Source organism: Macrobrachium nipponense, chromosome 43 (genome assembly GCF_015104395.2).
Source record: "Macrobrachium nipponense isolate FS-2020 chromosome 43, ASM1510439v2, whole genome shotgun sequence".
Lineage (NCBI taxonomy): Eukaryota > Metazoa > Arthropoda > Malacostraca > Decapoda > Palaemonidae > Macrobrachium > Macrobrachium nipponense.
In genome coordinates, this window is record NC_061104.1 from 24,931,776 (window position 1) to 24,952,419 (window position 20,644).

The 20,644-nt window shown below is 39.7% G+C and overlaps 1 protein-coding gene across 2 annotated transcripts in view; it reads left to right on the top strand.

The window, feature by feature from the left end:
• LOC135213589 (beta-secretase 1-like) overlaps positions 1 to 20,644 on the top strand; it is a 178,748-nt gene that overhangs the window by 17,233 nt on the left and 140,871 nt on the right. For both annotated transcript variants that reach the window (XM_064247588.1, XM_064247589.1), the window contains exons 2-3: positions 13,443 to 13,647; positions 20,205 to 20,345. In XM_064247588.1, the coding sequence (XP_064103658.1) occupies positions 13,459 to 13,647; positions 20,205 to 20,345 (330 nt within the window). In that variant the 5' untranslated portion in view covers positions 13,443 to 13,458. The remainder of the gene's footprint in view (positions 1 to 13,442; positions 13,648 to 20,204; positions 20,346 to 20,644) is intronic.

The window sequence follows — 20,644 nt, forward strand, 5'->3', positions numbered from 1 at the left end:
TCCTGGCACATAAACTGCAAAGAACTGTTGGCTGTACACCTAGCTCTAAAGAGCTTCGAACCGTTAGTGAGCAACAAAATAGTACAAGTGAATGCGGACAATACAACCGCTCTGGCATACATTCGGAAGCAAGGAGGTACTCACTCGTATGCCCTTTACGAACTCGCAAGAGACCTGCTGTTGTGGACATCGCAAAGGAACATCTCTCTATTGACGAGGTTCGTTCAGGGAGTAAGGAACGTGAGCGGACAGGGCTTGAGCAGGAGGAACCAGGTCCTTCATACCGAATGGACCCTCCACTCAGACGTTTGCCGCAATCTCTGGTCTCTTTGGGGGACTCCTCATGTCGACCTCTTTGCCACGTTCCTCTCGAAGAGACTGGAAGTCTTCTGTTCAGTAGTGGAAGACCCCAGAGCTCTAGCAGTAGTCGCCTTCCTGCTAGATTGGTCTCAGGTAGACGTTTACGCATTTCCCACCCCATTCAAGATTCTGGGCAAGTGCTCAGGAAGTTTGTGACTTCTAAGGGGACAAGAATGACCCTGATAGCCCCCTTTTGGCCAGCTCAAGAGTGGTTCCCAGAGGTACTGGAGTGGATAGTAGACTTCCCCAGATCCTTCCACAAAGAAAGGATCTTCTCAGACAACCACACTTCGAGAGGTTTCATCAAACCTCCCGCTCTCGCTCTGACTGCCTTTCAACTATCGAAAGACTTGTCAGAGCGAGAGGCTTTTCGAGCAAAGCAGCAAGCTCGATCGCTAGAGCCCGGAGAACTTCCACTATCCGGGTTTACCAATCCAAGTGGGAAGTTTTTAGAAGGTGGTGTAAGTCGAAGAAGTTGTCCTCCTCCAGTACCTCTGTAACAGAATAGCTGATTTTCTGTTATTTCTGAGAGAAGAATCGCGTCTCTCCGTAGCCACGATAAAGGGCTATAGGAGTATGCTATCGGCCGTCTTTAGGAATAGAGGCCTAGATTTGGGAAACGATAAAGATCTACATGATCTGATTAGGTCTTTTGAGACCAAGAAGTCTAAGATTACTTCTCCCCCTAACTGGAATCTAGACGTAGTGCTGAAGTTCTTGTCTTCAGAGAGATTTGAACCCCTACATTTGGCCTCGTTTCGTGATATAACGAGAAAATGTTTATTTCTTTTGTCACTGGCGACGGCGAAAAGAGTTAGTGAACTGCACGCCCTTAGTAAAAAAGTCGGGTTCAATATAGATTCAGCCATCTGTTCTTGGCGAAGAATGAAAATCCTTCGAATCCCTGGCCGAGAAACTTCGAGGTAAAAGGATTATCGGGTCTCGTCGGCAGGGAACCGGAGAGGTCTCTTTGCCCAGTAAGGGCGTTAAAGTTTTACTTACAGAAAAAGGAACAGTTGGGAGGTTCTAGACAAGGTCTTTGGTGCTCAGTGAAGGATCCATCAAGACCTATGTCTAAGAATGCTTTAGCCTTTTTTGTCAGGAACGTAATTACGGACGCTCATAAGGCTTGCACGGATGATTCTTTAAAACTACTGAGAGTAAGAGCTCATGAAGTGAGAGCAGTGGCGACGTCTCTCTCTTTTCAGAGAAATATGTCACTGAAGAATATCTTGGAAGCGACATATTGGAGATGTAATTCGTTTTTTTTTTTTTTTTTTTTGCTTCTCACTATTTGAAGGACGTGCGTGTGACCTATGAAAAATGTTTTTCCTTAGGTCCTTTTGTGTCTGCAGGCACAATCCTGGGTTCAGGAGCTGACAACAATCCTTAATTTTTTACTACTTAAGTCTAATAGATATGTTCTAGACTTTCTGCTGAACAAGTGCAGATACCGCACAGGCGGCCAGTCACTTCCGTTCAGTAAGGAACTCTTGTGATATCTTTTAGTAGACGAGTATCTTTTTTTTTTGAAAAATTATTGTGTGCGTGTGCAATTTGGTTTGAGTTACGGTTGTTGCGAAGAGTTGGGGATAACTCGGAGCAATTTTTAATACTAACATGGTGGTTAGGATCAGGTGGTCGGGATTGGTTGTGTGCTCCTTAATAAGGTGTGTTGTCATATAAGTGGATCAGCACCATTGACAAAGTCCTTTCAGGCTCTGCCGAGTAAGTGGATAAGACCCCTTCGGCAGACCCACAAGAATTCTTGGCCATAGATCACATATCTCGCTAAAGTTTCTTGAGGTGATGCAGACTACGGGGCAAACACCCACGAAGTCTACCACCTATCAGGTAGGAACCAAGGTTTTTATTTTATACCTACAACAGATGTTGTTTACCTGTCTATTCCAGTAGTAGCTGTCTCTTACCCTCCACCGAAGGGTGCCAATCAGCTATGTATATATCTGACAGGTAAGTTGATTGTATGAAAATGATATTGTTATAATACAATAAAGTTTCATACATACTTACCTGGCAGATATATACGATTAGGGCCCACCCAGCCTCCCCGCAAGGAGACAGGTGGAAGAGAAAATATATGAGTAGAAAACGGGAATGGTTCCTAGTCTTGCCGCCCAGGGCAGGCCGGTAGATCACCTGACCTACCTGTAGCGAGTGGCGCGAAATTTGAATTTCTGTCGGGGACGACGGAGTCTTAGCTATGTATATATCTGCCAGGTAAGTATGTATGAAACTTTATTGTATTATAACAATATCATGTTTGTTAGTAAACAACTGTTTTGGTAGAAGAAGACGACGAAGCGTGCACTTGGATAATTTTTTGAATAAATAGTAAAACATCAATATTTTACATATTTATGATGATTAATTTGAAAATATTCGTTATTGAAAAAGTAACTCGATTCTGACTCAAATTTAAGTAATTATTTTTTGGAATTAGAACGTTCGTTTAAGTCCTGTATTATGACGTCACGACATCTTGGCTTTCGTACCTATTGTAAATAATCGCTTTACTCAACTTCCTTTCAGTACAGTTTACCAGTTATTCATGCAGATTATCAGCTATTCATGTGATTGTTATAATCGTAAATCGCATATAGTATATCTTTATTATTTACTTTTTGGATATATGAAGATGTTTTACTGCCGGATTATCGCCGTAGTGTGACTCAATCGTTTTCAGTCCCTGGGCCTCTGTTTTTGCATCATAAGAAATTATGGGGCCGAATTTGCAATGACCAGAAAGTCGTTAAAAGAGGAAAGTTAGCATTGAGGGGCATATGTTTTGATTGAGAAAAATACAAATTTATTCAATAGCTAGCTTGTAAAAAATACTTTATTACAAAAAACTTGATTGACAACTAAGCAGCATACCTACTATGGGTTTCAGCGACAGTGCAAGCACATTTTTGGGCAATACCTATTTCTGTAACGAACACTCGTATCAGAACGAGATTTTGCTATAGTGCATTACACCCAGTGCCGTAATTTATTAGGGTATCGTGAATCACTAATCGTAAAGAATAACGACACTTGTCTTTGTACTAAGAGACAAAAACTCCATTATGCAGAAATGGATATGAACACACGTAAAAAGCTCCACCTACCCTCTCCCCCCCCCTCCACCGCCACCCCTTTCCTTCTTCGTTCCTTCACCTTCCTTTCTCTCTCTTTCTCTCTCTGTTGCCATTCTATTCTATGAAATGTTATGTATATATATATATATATATATATATATATATATATATATATATATATATATATAATATATATATATTAATATATATATATATATATATATATATATATATATATATATATATATATATATATATATATCTATAATATATATATATATATATATATATATATATATATATATATATATATTATATATATATATATCTATATCTATATATATATATAATATATATATATAATACATATATATATATATGTATATATGTATATATAATATATATATTATATATATAAAACATATATAATATATATATATATAATATTATTTATATATATGATATATATATTATTATATATATATATATATATATATATATTTATATATTTATATAATTTTATTATATTATATTAAATTATATATATATAATATATATATCATATTATATATATATATATATATATATATATATATATATATAGATATATATATATATATATATATATATATATATATATATATATATATATATATATATATATATATATATTATTATATATATATATATTATATATATATATATATATATATATATATAGATATATATATATATATATATATATATATAGTATATATATATAGATATATATATATATATATATATATATACTATATATTTATATATCTATAACATTCATTGAATAGAATGGCTTTCTCACTGTTAATCAGCTTTTTGAAATTGCTTCATATTTTCTAATTATTTTCTTTACTTCATTGTTCAGGTTACTAATGGACACATAATGGGGTTCTTCATTTACTCCAGTAGTTTTTACACTCGACAGCTGTTTCGTCAACCTTACAGTATTGACGTTGATCAAGCGTACTGATACATATATGAGCCTACATGCGTTTTGTGATGTCATGAGGACGGAAAGGTAGTACAATTGCCAGATACCTAGTTTTAAGTATTTACAAAAGACTATAGTGAAACATGAAATTAGACAAATAAATAAATATGTTAACAACAGAAATTATTTAAAAAAAAAATTGAAAGTAAGTTATTATATACACATTATACATAAATATATATTAATTACATATAGTATGTTTTATGCATTCAACTTACCTGTCAGATATATACTTAGCTATAGACTCCGTCGTCCCCGATAGAAATTCGAATTTCGCGGCACACTCCACAGGTAGGTCAGGTGATCTACCGCCCCGCCGCTGGTGGCGGGAATAGGAATCATTCCCGTTTTCTAAGACAGATTTTCTCTATCGGCCGTGACACCAACATTGTTGTTGTTACTCCTGATTTGATTTTCGTGTTTTTTCATCGCTATGGATCTTCTAAGCCGGTTATTTTGGTGACGTATTGGATCTTTGGTTTGGCATACTCTTTCGTGGACTGTTATTTGGACTTGGTTTTTGGATTTTTCTCATAATGTCGGATTCTAGCTTTACGGTTAGAAGACAGTGTGTAAATGAGGGATGCATGGTGAGGCTACCGAAAGCTTCGGTAGATCCTCACACAGTTTGTAAGGGGTGTAGAATGAATGAATGCTCAATATCTAACACCTGTGATGAATGTGTAGGTTTGAATGAGGAAGAATGGAAGAATTTAAATTCCTATTTAAGGAAATTGGATATGGATAGGGCTAGGAAGGCTTCCTCCAGAAGCGTAAGTAGGTCTCGTTCTAACGAGTCAATTAAATTAACACCTAACCCTAAACCTGTATCTTCTTCCTCTTGTACTAAGACTGCAAATCCAGCAAACATTACAAGGTAAGCACAGTGATAGTGATTTAAGTGTCCCTAGTGCAGTGGAGGGTGCGTCTGATCGGCTTCATCTCGCTCCCAGGCCTAGACCTCTTCCAAGCTCACGGGCCCAGAGGAGAAGGAATGTCAAAAGCCTTACGGAGGTTATGGAGAATCCCCACCGATCAGGCGTCCCCTCGGCAGATTCTGTGACGACCCGAACTGCCAAGGATCGCTACCGAAAAAGCATCCTAAAACAGTGTTTTTCGTCTTCAGATTCTTCACCTAATGTAAGGGGCTGGAGCTCTGATGAACTGTCACGCCCCTTAAAAAGGAGTTGGAAGGCTCCAACTTTGAATTCAAGCCCTGAGCTTTTCTCCGATGGATCTCCATGTGAAAGGAAGAAAAGCAAATTAATTCCTAAACGCAAATCGGAGTCCCCTTCCTCTTCTAGACCTCCTTCACCTGAATCGGGAAAGGAAAAAGAGAATGCTTCTGCGAAAATTCTACTGAGTGTACAGGAGCAGCTCTCCGCTTTAGTAGGAGTTTTTACGAAGGAGACTCCCAGAAAAAAGGACTCTTTCCTTCTGATAAAGAGAACGAAGGGAAGGAAAGAAGAATCGAACGTAAAAGTTGCGGATTCTACTCGGATGAGTATGAAGAATGCGCCAAAGGCGCCAACCTGGCGCAATGCGCCAGATGCACCAGATGCGCTAGAAGCTCCATATGAACCAGAAGAGCCAGAAGCGTCAGATGCGCCAGAAGTAGAAGCGCCACCCTGCCGAAATGCGCCAGAAGAGCCAGTCTGGCGCAAGGAGCCATGAGCGCCAACCTGGCGCAATGAGCCACAAGCGCCAACCGAGCGCAATGAGCCACAAGCGCCATCCAGGCGCCAGAAGGTACGGACTTCTTCCAAAAGACAGTTAAGCCAGGAGGATTTGTCTAGCTTTCGGAAGAATAAGCCTTTACCTGACAGGGACTCTAGGTGCCGCACAGGCGGCCGTAGACCTTGTCAGGATATGGGTGGCTCCGTGGAAAGCGATAGGAGAGGACATCTTTCCTCTGACAGGAGAGAAAGGTGCCGCACAGGCGGCCGTCGCTCTTGCCAGGAGAAGGATAAGGTCGTGTTGCAGGATCAACCTATCTCTCGTAGGGACGCAAGTTGCCGCACAGGCGGTCGTCGTTCTTGCGAGAGTGGGGCAGATGTTGCAAGAGACCCGTCTCCTATTGAAAATAAACAATCCTCTTCGGAAATAGAATTGGATTTGGAAGAAGTTTCGGACTCGGAAGATCACTCGGCTCCAGGCTTGTCAGATTACAAGACGCTGGCAGCCCTCTTACTTCAAGAGTTTGGGGACTCTTTAAGCCCTACTGCTCCTCCTTCTCTGAGGTCTTTGTTTACAAGTACTAAGGTCTCGAAGTCATCATCTTTCATTAAGATGAAGCCAACCATTTCGTAGGAAATTGGTTTAAATCCAAGGAGAAGGCGGGGAAGACAATCTTTGCCTGCCCTCCTTCCAAACTATCAGGAAAGAAGGGAATCTGGTATGAGACGGGCGAATCACTGGGTCTAGCTCTCCCTACCACTGCCGAAGCAGATTTTTCGAATCTGGTGGATTCTTCAAGGAGACAAGCCTTGTCATCGGCAAAGATCACATGGGGGACTTCTGAGATGGACCATCTCCTCAAGGGATTGTTTAATGTCTTAGAAGTTTTTAACTTCTTAGACTGGTCCCTTGGGGTGTTGGCCAAGAAGACTCAAGAGAATGAATCTCTTAGCCCAGAAGTCCTTTATAGTGTACTGTCCTGCATGGACAAAGCAGTTCAAGATGGATCAGGAGAGGTGGCCTCGCTTTTTGGAACTGGAATTCTAAAGAAGAGAGTCTTATTTAGTTCTTTTCTGACGAAAGCAGTTACTCCTATTCAGAGGTCATCTCTTCTTTATGCTCCTCTTTCGGACCAATTGTTTCCTGCACAACTAGTGAAGGACATATCTCATTCTTTGACAGAAAAGGCCACGCAAGATCTCTTGGCCCAATCTGCAAAGAAATCAAGGACTTCGGTTCCTGTAAAGAGAGAGAATCGTACTCCTCAACAGCCCTTTCGAGGGAGCTCCTCTTCCAGACCCTCCTTTAAGAAGAGAGGAATACAGAAGAGAGGTAGGTCTTCATTCAGACATATCAAGAAAACGAAATGAGACACCTGTCCTTCAAGCACCGGTAGGAGCCAGACTTCGGAAATTTTCTGAAGAATGGACTCTGAGAGAGGCAGAAAGATGGTCCCTTTCAGTGGTAACGAAGGGATATATGATCATCTTTCGAGACAGGCCTCCCTTGACAACAATCCCGAGGGAACTGTCAGCCCAATACAGGGACCATGCCAAGAAATTAGCATTATTGCAACTGGTAGAACAGATGTTGCAAAAGGAGGCCATCGAATTGGTTCGGGATCCGCATTCCCGAGGATTCTACAACCGTCTTTTTCTGGTTCCGAAATCCTCGGGAGGGTGGAGACCGGTCCTGGATGTGAGCGCATTGAACCGATTTGTAGAGAACACAAAGTTCTCTATGGAAACATCGAAATCGGTTCTTGCGGCTCTTCATCCAGGAGATTGGATGGTCTCCTTAGATCTACAGGATGCTTACTTTCATGTCCCCCTGCATCCATCATCGAAGAAATATCTCCGATTCATGATGCAGGGAAAAGTATTCCAATTCAGAGCCCTATGCTTCGGCCTGTCTACGGCCCCTCAAGTGTTCACGAGATTAATGACAAATGTTGCGAGATGGCTACATCTAGAGGGGATAAATATATCCCTTTATCTAGACGATTGGCTAATAAGAGCAAAATCGGAACTTCAGTGCTTGAAGGACTTGGAGAAGACTTTGGATTTGACAAAATCTCTGGGACTACTCGTGAACCTCGAGAAATCACAATTGATCCCCAGACAGAACATAGTCTATCTGGGGATACAGATGGATTCTCGGGGTTTTCGGGCGTTTCCATCACGAGAGAATTGCTCGAGGCTTAGAAATAATCTCGAACTTCTTAGGGAAAGAACGGACCTCGGCGAGGGAATGGCTCAGTCTGCTGGGCACCCTTTCCTCGTTAGAGCAGTTCATTTCCCTAGGGAGATTAAATCTCAGACCTCTGCAGTTTTATCTCAAACAAATGTGGAGTCAAAAGACAGGAGACTTGTCAGACTGTTTTCCCATTCAACAGGGGATAAAATCCAACCTGAAGTGGTGGTTAACCCCATTAACAAAGAACGAAGGGGTGTCCCTCTTGATTTGGAACCCTCACCGAGTGTTGTTTTCCGATGCCTCGGAAACAGGTTGGGGAGCAACACTGGGTCCAAAGGAAGTGGCGGGTACCTGGACCAAAGAACAGGCTACACTGCACATCAATGCGAAGGAACTCCTGGCGATTCATCTAGCCCTGGAATACTTCGAAGCGGAAGTCAGAGGAGTGGTAGTTCAAGTCAATTCCGACAATACCACAGCTCTGGCTTACATCCGGAATCAAGGGGGCACTCACTCTTTCTCACTGTACGAAATAGCGAGAGATCTATTAACCTGGACAGAGGAACGGGGCATAATTCTGCGGACAAGGTTTGTTCAAGGGGTAAAAAACCTAAGGGCAGACAGGTTGAGCAGAAAGAACCAGGTACTCCCGACAGAGTGGATGCTCCACTCAGAAGTCTGCAGACAAATGTGGTCCCTCTGGGGAAGACCCCAGATCGACCTGTTTGCCACGTTCCTCTCCAGGAAGATAGACAACTTCTGCTCTCTAGAAGATCCCAGAGCCACGGCGATCGATGCTTTCCTCATGGATTGGTCAGGCATAGACGCCTACACCTTTCCCCCATTCAAATTGCTGGGGGAAGTACTAAGAAAGTTTGTGGCATCGGAGGGAACAAGACTAATTCTAATTGCTCCCTTCTGGCCTTCCCGAAACTGGTTCACAGAGGTACTGGAATGGACGGTGGACTTCCCCAGATCTCTACCAAACAGGACAGATCTGCTCAGACAACCCCACTTCGAGAGGTTCCACAAAAACATCCAAAGTCTCTCCCTGACTGCCTTTCGACTATCGAAAGACTGGTCAGAGCGAGAGGAGGCTTTTCAAAGAAAGTGGCAACTGCAATTGCTAGAGCCCGCAGAGCCTCTACCTTGCGGGTCTACCAATCGAAGTGGGAAGTTTTCCGTAGATGGTGTAGGTCGAAGAAGCTGTCCTCTTCCAATACCTCTGTGACCGAAATCGCGGATTTTCTCCTCTTCTTAGAGAGAGTCGAAATTGGCGGTATCCACTATCAAGGGATATAAGAGCATGCTCTCAGCTGTTTTTAGAAACAGAGGCCTGAATCTGGAAAATAATAAGGATCTTCATGATCTCATCAGGTCTTTCGAGACTACTAAATTGAGATCTTCTATTCCCCCGAGTTGGAACCTTGACGTAGTCCTAAAATTCTTGATTTCGGACAGGTTCGAACCTCCAGATAAAATCTCATTCAGAGATCTTACTAGTAAATGCATATTCCTGTTGGCCCTTGCAATTGCTAAGAGGATCAGTGAATTACATGCTTTGGACTCTCGGGTGGGATTTAAAAAAGACTCGGCTGTTATTTCTTTCCAGGATCTATTCCTAGCAAAGAATGAAAACCCTTCTAAACCTTGGCCTAGAAGTTTTGAAGTCAAGGGACTCTCTTCTCTAATAGGTAGAGAGTTGGATCGGTCCCTTTGCCCAGTCAGGACCTTAAAGTTCTATTTAAAAAAGAAGACACAGCTTCAGGGATGTCGACAAAGTCTTTGGTGTTCGGTAAGAAACCCCAAAAGACCTATGTCAAAGAACGCACTGGCGTTCTTTGTCAGAAATGTGATTACCGAAGCTCACAGGAATTGCCAAGAGAACTCTTTAAAGCTGCTGAGAGTAAAAGCTCACGAAGTCCGGGCTGTGGCAACTTCCCTTTCTTTCACTAAGAATATGTCCATGAGAAACATTTTAGCAGCAACTTATTGGAGGTGCAATTCAGTATTTGCATCCCACTATTTAAAGGAGTTAGAGTACATACGAAAAATGTTTTTTCTCTTGGACCTTATGCATCAGCGGATACTATGCTGGGAAATGGAGCAGACGCTGATCCTTAATTTTATGTTTTTAATGATTATTTGTAATATTGTTATTGAGTTGTGGGTTGCTTGAAAGGATGTTCGGGGATGACTCCTTTCAATCTTAGTACTAACCCCAATTAGGATCAGGTGATCGGGATTAGTGTCGTGCTCTATGATCATGCCAATAGGGCAAGGTGTTTTGTCATGTAACGTGGATAGGACCCATTGACAAAGATCCAAAGGTTCTGTCGCGTAAGTGGGTAAGACCCCTGTAACAGACCATCAAGAACTCTTAGCATGAGCTCACTACCTCGCTGAGGCTCTTGAAGCGATACAGGCTCCTAGGCAGTAGCCATGAAGTCTTTCGCTAACACAGGTAGGAATCAAGGTTTTTTATTTTTATTACCTACAACATATGTTGTTTCCTGTCTATTCAGTAAATTAGCTGTCTCTTACCCTCCGCCAAAGGTGCCAATCAGCTAAGTATATATCTGACAGGTAAGTTGAATGCATAAAAATGTTATTGTCATGATACAATAAAGTTTTATGCATACTTACCTGGCAGATATATACGGTTAATGGCCCACCCGACCTCCCCTCAGGAGACAGGGGGAAGAGAAAATCTGTCTTAGAAAACGGGAATGATTCCTATTCCCGCCACCAGCGGCGGGGCGGTAGATCACCTGACCTACCTGTGGAGTGTGCCGCGAAATTCGAATTTCTATCGGGGACGACGGAGTCTATAGCTAAGTATATATCTGCCAGGTAAGTATGCATAAAACTTTATTGTATCATGACAATAACATTTTAATTTACTGAATGTCAGTGTTGCGCTCCTGTCCGCGTGTGGTGGTTTTGTTCCACGCGGTCGAAGGGCTGCCTCCTACACGAGGGCAAGGATCGGTCTGCCTCACGTTGGATGTTAAGGTTGGGACGTTGCATGGCGATGCTGACTGCTTCTGATATCAATAAACGATTGTAGTTGCCTTCCTTGTGTATTATTTTGGTGTTTGTGAGAAGATCTTGTAAGGATGGTTTTTTATTGTGGGTATCCACAAAGTGCTGATGAATGGCTCCTTGGTTTCTGTGGGCCTGCATGCGACGTTTGAGTGTAGTGGTTGTGTGTCCGATATAGCATTTTTGGGGGGACTGACATTGCTCGTCAGCACAGACAAACTTGTATACTATATCAGATTTAACCTCTTTCTCCGTCGATGGGGCCGTACTATTTTTCTCCTTTTTTTCCTTACCAATGAGGCCGTAAGGTTTGGTTTGCAGTAAATCCTTGCTGTTATTTTGTTATATGGCGCTAGGGGGGTGGTTCCTCTTCGCAGTATACCAAGGATGGCTTTCCTTTCATCTTCGTGGTGTTTGTTGTATGGTATCTGATGGTATATCACTATTTCTTTGTCTTGTGTGTTGTTCCTCGGGGTCGGGTTATGGAAAGCCTCTAATCTCTTTTTGACAACTTGTCATCTGGTATATAATAACTTACTTTCAATTTTTTTATATAATTTCTGTTGTTAACATATTTTATTTATTTGTCTTATTTTATGTTTCACTATAGTCTTTTGTAAATACTTAAAACTAGGTATCTGGCAATTGTACTACCTTTCCGTCCTCATGACGTCACAAAACGCATGTAGGCTCATATTTGTATCAGTACGCTTGATAACGTCAATACGTATAGGTTGACGAAACAGCTGTCGCATGTAAAAATACTGGAGTAAATGGAAGAACCCCATTATATGTCCATTTGTAACCTGAACAATGAAGTAAAGAAAATAATTAGAAAATATGAAGCAATTTCAAAAAAGCTGGTTAACAGTGAGAAAGCCATTCTATTCAATGAATGTTGTATCCGTGAAAAATTGTGCCCTAGAAGTATTATATCTATATATATATATATATACATATACTATATATATATATATATATATATATATATATATATATATATATATATATATATATATATATATATATATATATATATAGATATAGATATAGATAGATATAGATATAGAGATATATATATATATATATATACATACATACATACACACAGGCGGTCCCCGGGTTACGAGGGGGGTTCCGTTCTTGAGATGCGTCGTAAGCCGAAAATCGTCGTAAGCCAGAACATCGTCAAAAATCCTAAGAAAGCCTTACTTTTAATGCTTTGGGTGCATTGAAAACTATGTAAACTGCATTCTTATGGCATTTTCATAAAAAAAACCTTAAAATATTGATTATTTTGCATTTTTGGTGTCATATTTCATCTCCCAGATGAGCGTTGTAGGCGTTGTAACCCTGGAACATGCGTCGTAACCCTGGAAATAACGTCTATTGACAAGCGTCGTAACCTCGGAACGTCATAAGCCAACACCGTCGTAACCCAGGGACTGCTGTATATATATATATATATAGTATATATATATGTATATTATATATATATATCTATATATCTATATATTATAAATCTATATATATATATATATATATATATATATATATATATATATTATATATATATAGATATATATATATATATATATATATATATATATATATATATATTCATAAAATTAATTCAGTTTTGATTGCTTAGCAAGAATGAAATTCCATGTTAGGGAAGGAGCCCTTTAAAAGTTGCAGTGTCTTAGAAGAATTTGAATCGTTTTGTGTGGGGTACCCTTTGTGAAGTCTGAACAATTTATGTATGAACTTATGGTTTTCTTTATATGTAATTGTAAGTAGATGGCTTGACTTAGTCTTTTAGAACCCTTTTTTAAGTTATATAAATTTCACGTGAATACTGTAGTACTTGTGATGACCGACTTTTAGAACCCATTTTTAAGTATATATAAATTTCACTTAGATATTGTAGTTGTGATTTGTCATTAACTGTAGCAGTAAGTAATAGTTTTTGATGCTAGTATGTGAATCCATGAGGTTCTCACAGTACTCTGTTTGGCTACATATCTTTCCAGAACTTTTCTAAATGAGATGACGGTGGCTGTATATCCGTTTTGTCCGAGCATTGGGCTGCAAGTGGTATTTCTTTTCAAATTGATCTCATTGGCAACTGGTCATCCCCCAGTTAGTACTCAGTCACCAAACTTTGCTTGGAACTTGCACGGAAAACCTGGTGATGGATATTATACAGAAGTTGAAATTGGAACACCACCACAAAAGGTAACATTTTTTGTTTCTGTTTTATATTTTTATATAAGTAACTTGCCAACTGTACGTAATTACATTGCTAAAAGTTTCTAGCATCGGCAGTCGGAATTTTGAAATTAGCTGGTCATGCTATTTTTTAGTGGCTAGGTGACTAGCTCTACCTACTCGGGAAGAGAGGAACAACAGGCAATTTGTTTCTGCGACTGATGGCTTTACTACAGTTGTTAGCTGCTGCTTTGTTTTGAAATTCGTATTTTCTGGTTGACAGTGTTTTTGGATTGTCTAGCCTTACAACATGTTTAGATAGAGTTAGACTATATTTGTTCTTGATTTCAACAATTATTTTTCTGACAGACTTTTTATATAAGTAATTTACCGAATAATAGCATAGCCATACTATAAGTTCCACTTAGATGGCTGCTTGAATTCAAAATTGTTTAGGTGACCAGTTCTGCCCACTGGTGGGAGAATAGGAATGATTGTAAGCAGAAAGCTCAGTTTGTTCCTGTCATCATTGAGTAAACACTGGTGATGGCCTTAGCTTGTTTTTAATTTTCCACTTATTTAATTGGATTCCAGTGGTGTGCATTCCCACTGGAATGCATATTTAGTAACTATCAATGGAATCTCTGGATGAGCTTTTTCTTAGTTTTGTGATTATAGAGTTGATTCATCAACTAATCTTTTGTTTACCCTTGCAAGCTGACGATAATAGCTCAGCCTCAAAAGTAATTCTTGTATGCTACGCCATTTCTTTAGGCTAAACTTTGGATTATGTTTTTTGTTTACCAAGCCTCATTACTTGTAAACCCTTGGTATATAGTTTTGCCTTAACCCCTTTACTGGGAAGCTTAACCAAATGTAAACATTACTTGTTCATACGCGAAAAAACCTTCGGTCTTAACTCAGGTTTGTAGCTATGAAAAATACAAATTGTCTTAGAAAATTTGTCATGTTTGCTACCGAACTGATTTTTGGGGTAATTTGATAGATAAATATAAAGCAAAATGGGTCTTACTTTATATGGCTGAAATAGTCATTCCTCATCCCATATGAACTTTTTACTGAAGTATCTCCAGAGAAAGAAGACAGACGGAAAGCATGGGAAAACAAAATTACAAATGGTTTTATACTTATGTAGAAGATTTTAAACTTTCACACTTGTATGTCTAAAAACAATGAATCTGGTTTCTTGGTTACATCTTTTTGTCACTTTTCATCAGTGGCAGATCTAGAAATTTTTCAAGGGGGCCACTTAGGATTCTAATATATATACTATATATATATATATATATATATATATATATATATATATATTATATATATAGACATAATTTACATCATATGCACATATAAATTATTGCATGTGCTGAATTACAAGGGTTAGGATGTCTCATAGACTTAGTAATCTGAGGAGAGATCATGTGCCCCCTTATGTTTAGAAGCAGTGTTATAGTGATTTTGTTTAGCTTTCTTTTGAACTATTCTACACTGCTGCTGTTTACAACTTCTGGTTGCAGTTTATTTCATGTGTCACATATCTTGTATGTGAAGAAGTTCCCACAATGTGATGTGTTGTATCTCTTCAGTTCTAGTTTCCATTCATTATTTCTTGTCTGGTTTCCGTTTAATGTGAAGAGGTTACTGTCAGCTTTTGCTATGCTTTTCAGTATTTTGAATGTCTCTATCAGTTGTCCCCGCAATTGTAGTGTTTTTAGGTCATACACGTTCAGGCTCTCTAGTCGTCTTTGGTAACCTATTTGCCTGATGATTGGAATTAACTTTGTGGCTCTTGCTTGTACCCCTTCTAGCCTATTTATGTCCTTTCTTAGTGTTGGTGACCAAAACTGTACCACATATTCAAGATGTGGTCTAACTATTGATGTGTAGAGCTGCAGCACTGGTTCCTTATTTCTATATCTGAGCTGCCTCTTTATGTATCCCACTAGTTTCAGTGCCTTCTATTCAGCTTTTATGCATTGTTTTGTGGGTTTTAAGTCCTTAGTAATAACAACTCCAAGGTCCTCTTCTTGTTCTACACTATTTATGCCATTCACATGCAGCATGTAGTTGGCATGTGGGTTATTTGTTTCTATTTGTAACACTTTACATTTATCCAGGTTAAAAGGCATTTACCATATTTTTTACCACTCCTATTTTCCTTAGATAATTTCTTATCTTTCCTCCTTATCTAGGTCTGTTGCATTTACACCTAGTTTGGTGTCATCTGCAATTTTGGCTATCCTTCCTAATCTTCTTCTTCCTAGCTTAAACCCATTTTTATATGGGGTCGCCATTACGAATGAGTCGTCTCCATCGATTTCTGTCTTGTGCCTCGTTCTCATTTATACCTTTCAATTCCATATCTTCCCTTACACAATCACGCCATCTCTTTCTTTCTTGGTCTTCCCTTATTTCCTTCTACCCTGCACTTCCATTTCCATCGTATGTCTTCCAACATGACGTTCCTCCCTTCGTAACAGGTGTCCATACATCGAAGCCTTCCTTCCTGTATTTCTTCGATATTTCAGCTACCTTTGTTGATCCTCTTATATACTCATTTCTAATCCTATCTTCCCTTGTTACTCCCGACATCCATCTCAACATTCTCATTTCTGCTACATCCATCTTCTTCTCCTCTGCTTTCCTCATACTTGCCGTTTCTGTTCCATATAACATTGCTGGTCTGACCACCGTCCTATGGAACTTTCCTTTCAATTTCAGAGGGACCTTCTTGTCACAGAGTACCCCTGATGCAGACCTCCAATTATTCCATCCTGCCTGAATTCGGTGTCTCACCTCTTGGTCCATGCTTCCACTATCCTCCAATACGGACCCTAAGTACTTGAACTTCTGTACTTTCTTTATTTCTTCCCCACCCAATCTTATGCTACTTCCACCGTCCTCAGTAATACTAGAACACATATATTCGGTTTTTGATCTGCTTATTCTCATTCCTCTCTCCTCAAGTGCTGCTCTCCACCTCTCCAACCTCCCCTCCAACTCCTCCTTCCCCTCTGCACACAACACAATGTCATCCGCGTATAATATGCACCATGGCACTGCTTCTCTAACATCCCTGGTCATTACATCCATCACGATGTTGAAGATGAATGGGCTAAGTGCTGACCCCTGGTGTAATCCTTTGGCTATCTTCCTAGTGAAGCCTATAATCTGACCATTCTGATTCTTCACCATTTATTACAACTCTGTTTTCTATTAGCCAGTCTTTAATCCAGTCTGCTATATTTTTCTACAATTCCGAAAGCTCTAACTTTTGTCATTAGTTTCTTGTGTGGAACTTTGTGAAAGGCCTTATGGAAATCTGTGTAGAGTATATCTATTGTTCTACCACTGTTGTAAATACCAAGCATGTTATGAAAAAATTCCAAGAGGTTTGATAGACAGGATCTGCTTGTCTGAAACCGTGTTGCCTGTTTAACAAGAAGTTGTTTCTATCAATGAGAGAGAGAGAGAGAGAGAGAGAGAGAGAGAGAGAGAGAGAGAGAGAGAGAGAGAGAGAGAGAGAGAGAGATTATAATTCTGACGATTGTAACATTGTTTCCAACACCTGTAGCTTACAAAGAAGTAGCAGGTGAAGTTCCTTTGGCAAATATAAGCATTAAATACATGCATAAAAAACAAATTATATAATTTTTTTTTTTCCAGTGTTTTTATCAATATTTTTCTTTTGTGTATTGGGTACACATTATCAAAATTTAATTATAGCTTTGAGATTTATGCATTATTCTATCCAAGGTAGGGAGAGGCATGTGACCAGGCACCCCCCCTTAAATCTGCTTCTCTTGTAATAAACAAGTGTCAGAGCCTACAACGCATTCCATGGTTACTGCCCAGAAGCGTAAGGCGAAATGACTTACTCTAAACACCATACAAACAAACAAAAAAAACCTAAATTCCCTTTGTGATGTTAATAGCATCCTCTGACATAGAAGGATGCCATGAAGACCTCTTATACAACCCTTTTGAAGTTATTGCTTAGTTCTTGCTTCATGTAACTGTGTCTAGATCAGCTTTCCAACATCCTCTTCACCCATTCCATCACTGGCACACTGCTTTAACTATACAGTATCCATGCAAATGCAATCTACTGAATGGAAGCCCTTGAAGTCTATGTAATCATTCAGATCATATCATTCACCATTGTTGTCAGTTGAAGGCTCAACTCCATCCTAAACATCAGTGATAAAGTAGATCGCTTACTTAATATTTAACTTTTACTAGTATTTTACTCTGACCATCTTATCAGGTCTGGTATTGAGAAAATTGACTAAACTCTTAGTCATACAGTGCTGATAGTCGACTATGGACGTTGCAATGATTTTGTGGTCCATGGGCTAGATGGGTACCTTCTTGTTATGACAAGTCCTCTGTGACTTTGTAGTTACTCTGAGAATTATCAGGAAGAAGGAGCCTATTTGGGATGTTATTTTGGTTGCCATATATGCTACTGAAAGACTAATGAAATGTAACCATCTAAGTAGTTATAATCAATTGCTATTGTATTCAAGCTTTCAAGTTGGATTTCCAGATTACCCAAAATTGCTTTTCAGTTAATACCTCTGCTTTAAATCACTCAGTGTTGGATAGCAGTGCAGAGGGGATGTGTACATTCACAGCCTTGAATCCATATCAGTCCTCTCTTCCTTAACAGTAAAGTCTTGTTGGACATCTACAAGAAGTTATCCATCTTATCTATATTGAAGATGTGCTTGGCTGTAAATAATAAAAGATAATCTGGCTTCAGGATCTCTAGAGATATCTTTGCGGCTGCCTGATCAGCTTTTACATTTTTTCCAGATGTCATTAAAAAGTCTGATCATTTGAAATCTGAGCTTCCAATCCCCTGATTTGCAACCTAATAAAAGGCTTCAATTTGTATCCTTATCCGAGACAAACTGGACCCTCTGTATCTCATCCATGATTGGGCCAGGTATCGTAATCCCCCTAGCAGCTTGGCGTCTTCGAAGAGAGTGGGGGAGCTACACGGCCTTAGCTATGATGTGAAGCACACCAGGGATTGGGGGTCAGTGTCCTTCAAATTTGTTGTGGAATTCGTGGCTAAGACCCAGAATCCCTTGGTTCAGGATGATGGGTTTGCTTCCTTTTTCATTCCATCACGGGATGACTTTGTGGGCGGTGATCTCAAGAGCTTTTGCTATTTCCTGTCAGGGCTCTGCGTTGCTATCTTAAAAGGACCCGACATCTTAGGCCAGATTGTCGTAGGCTTTTTGTTAGCATGGGGCATATGAAGAAAGAGTTGTCCAAGAATACAATCTCTTTGGATACGTGAAGCTATCAGACAGGCGTATTTGACTCTTGATGATTCCACCGCCAAGTCTTGCAGGCTAGAGCACATGACGTCGGGGGTATTGGTCCCCCTCTGGCTTTCAAGAACAAGTTCACTGTTCATAGAATTCTGAGCACTGGTACTTGGTTATGCCAGTCCTTCACCTCTTTCTATCTTAAAGATGTTGCCCACAGATCTATTGACACGTTTTCCCCAGGTCCTGTGGTGGCTGCCCAACAGATTGTGTAACTCATTGTTGCCCCCAACAGGGCACATTTGTATCTTACCTAAGATGATTGTGTGGATGAGAGGATGAATGAGTTGGCTGGTCTCTTTCTTTCTCTTGTACCTTTCCTTCTTCCTACGGGCGGGTTGGGGTTTAGACACGTTATTCGCTGGACTGGTTCTGATATAGGTGAGTAAGGTAAGTCATATTGATAGTTTGGTTGTTTGGTGTGCAGATATCCAACTCTCTATTTGGTAGCATACACTCCGCTCCTTAGCAATGGGGACTAAGGAATAGTACGAACCCTGGCACATTGGTTTGTTATTGAACAGTCAAAGTTTCTCTTTAGTTCCATATGCAATGATTTGCCCCATATATCATTGTAGGTAATCCAATGGCTGAGTTGTTTGATATCACTGTATCTAGCTCCTCACAGACATCAGTCCCTCTCCGGTAGATATTTCTTCTGGAGCTGGACTGGTGGGTAGGCCCCCAGCCAGTTTAGGATGTCTGTACCTCCCTCCAAGTATAAGTCTGTCCTATTGTTAAGACCGAAGGTTTGTTTGCGTATGAACAAATTACAAATTTTCTAAGACAATTTGTATTTTTCATAGCTACAAACCTGAGGTCTTGACAATAGGATAATTTTCTAGCCCCTAGCTCTGGATCCAGTTAAATCGTAGACGAAAAGCAAGGAATCTTGTGAGATCTGGCAACGCATGCGTAAATCAAGAGAAAACTGGCCAAGGACCACGCACCCACGCCACCACATTCAGTCTCTTTCCCAACCCAGGATGTCTTTAAGAAGACTGAGGGGTGGCTAAAGGTGGGCAGTACAACGCTAAGACCTCAGGTTTGTAGCTATGAAAAATACAAATTGTCTTAGAAAATTTGTCATTTTAATGCTGACATCAAGAAGGGTGTATACTTGTAATTTGTACATTACTCTTTGAAGAAACCATTATTTACTTATCAGTCAGTCTTACAGTTTAACCATATTTTATGTATGATTAATCTCCTACTTCATTACAGTTCAGTCTCTTGGTGGACACAGGTAGCAGTAACCTAGCAATTGCAGGGGCTCCACATGAAGAGTTGGATACATATTTTGCCACAAATAACTCTTCAACTTATGTTGACCTGGGAAAGGATGTGAAAGTCGAGTATACCCAGGTAACTTATTCTTAATTTTCTTACTGTTGGTTATAGGTTTGCAGAGTATTTAAGATGCGGTGTTAACTACAGTTGAAATGCAACAGATGCAGAGTAAATCTGATACATGAGTTTTGAACAATTATCTGTTCAAAATTTAACATTAACAATAACTGTATTTTTGCTAGCATTACAAAATAAGATCGTAAATTGTCAAATAGATTAAAAATTTCAGTTGTGTTAACCATTATTATATTCTTTAAATGATACATACAACATATTTTGCTCTGAATTTTGCATGGTTTTGTCATTTAAACGTT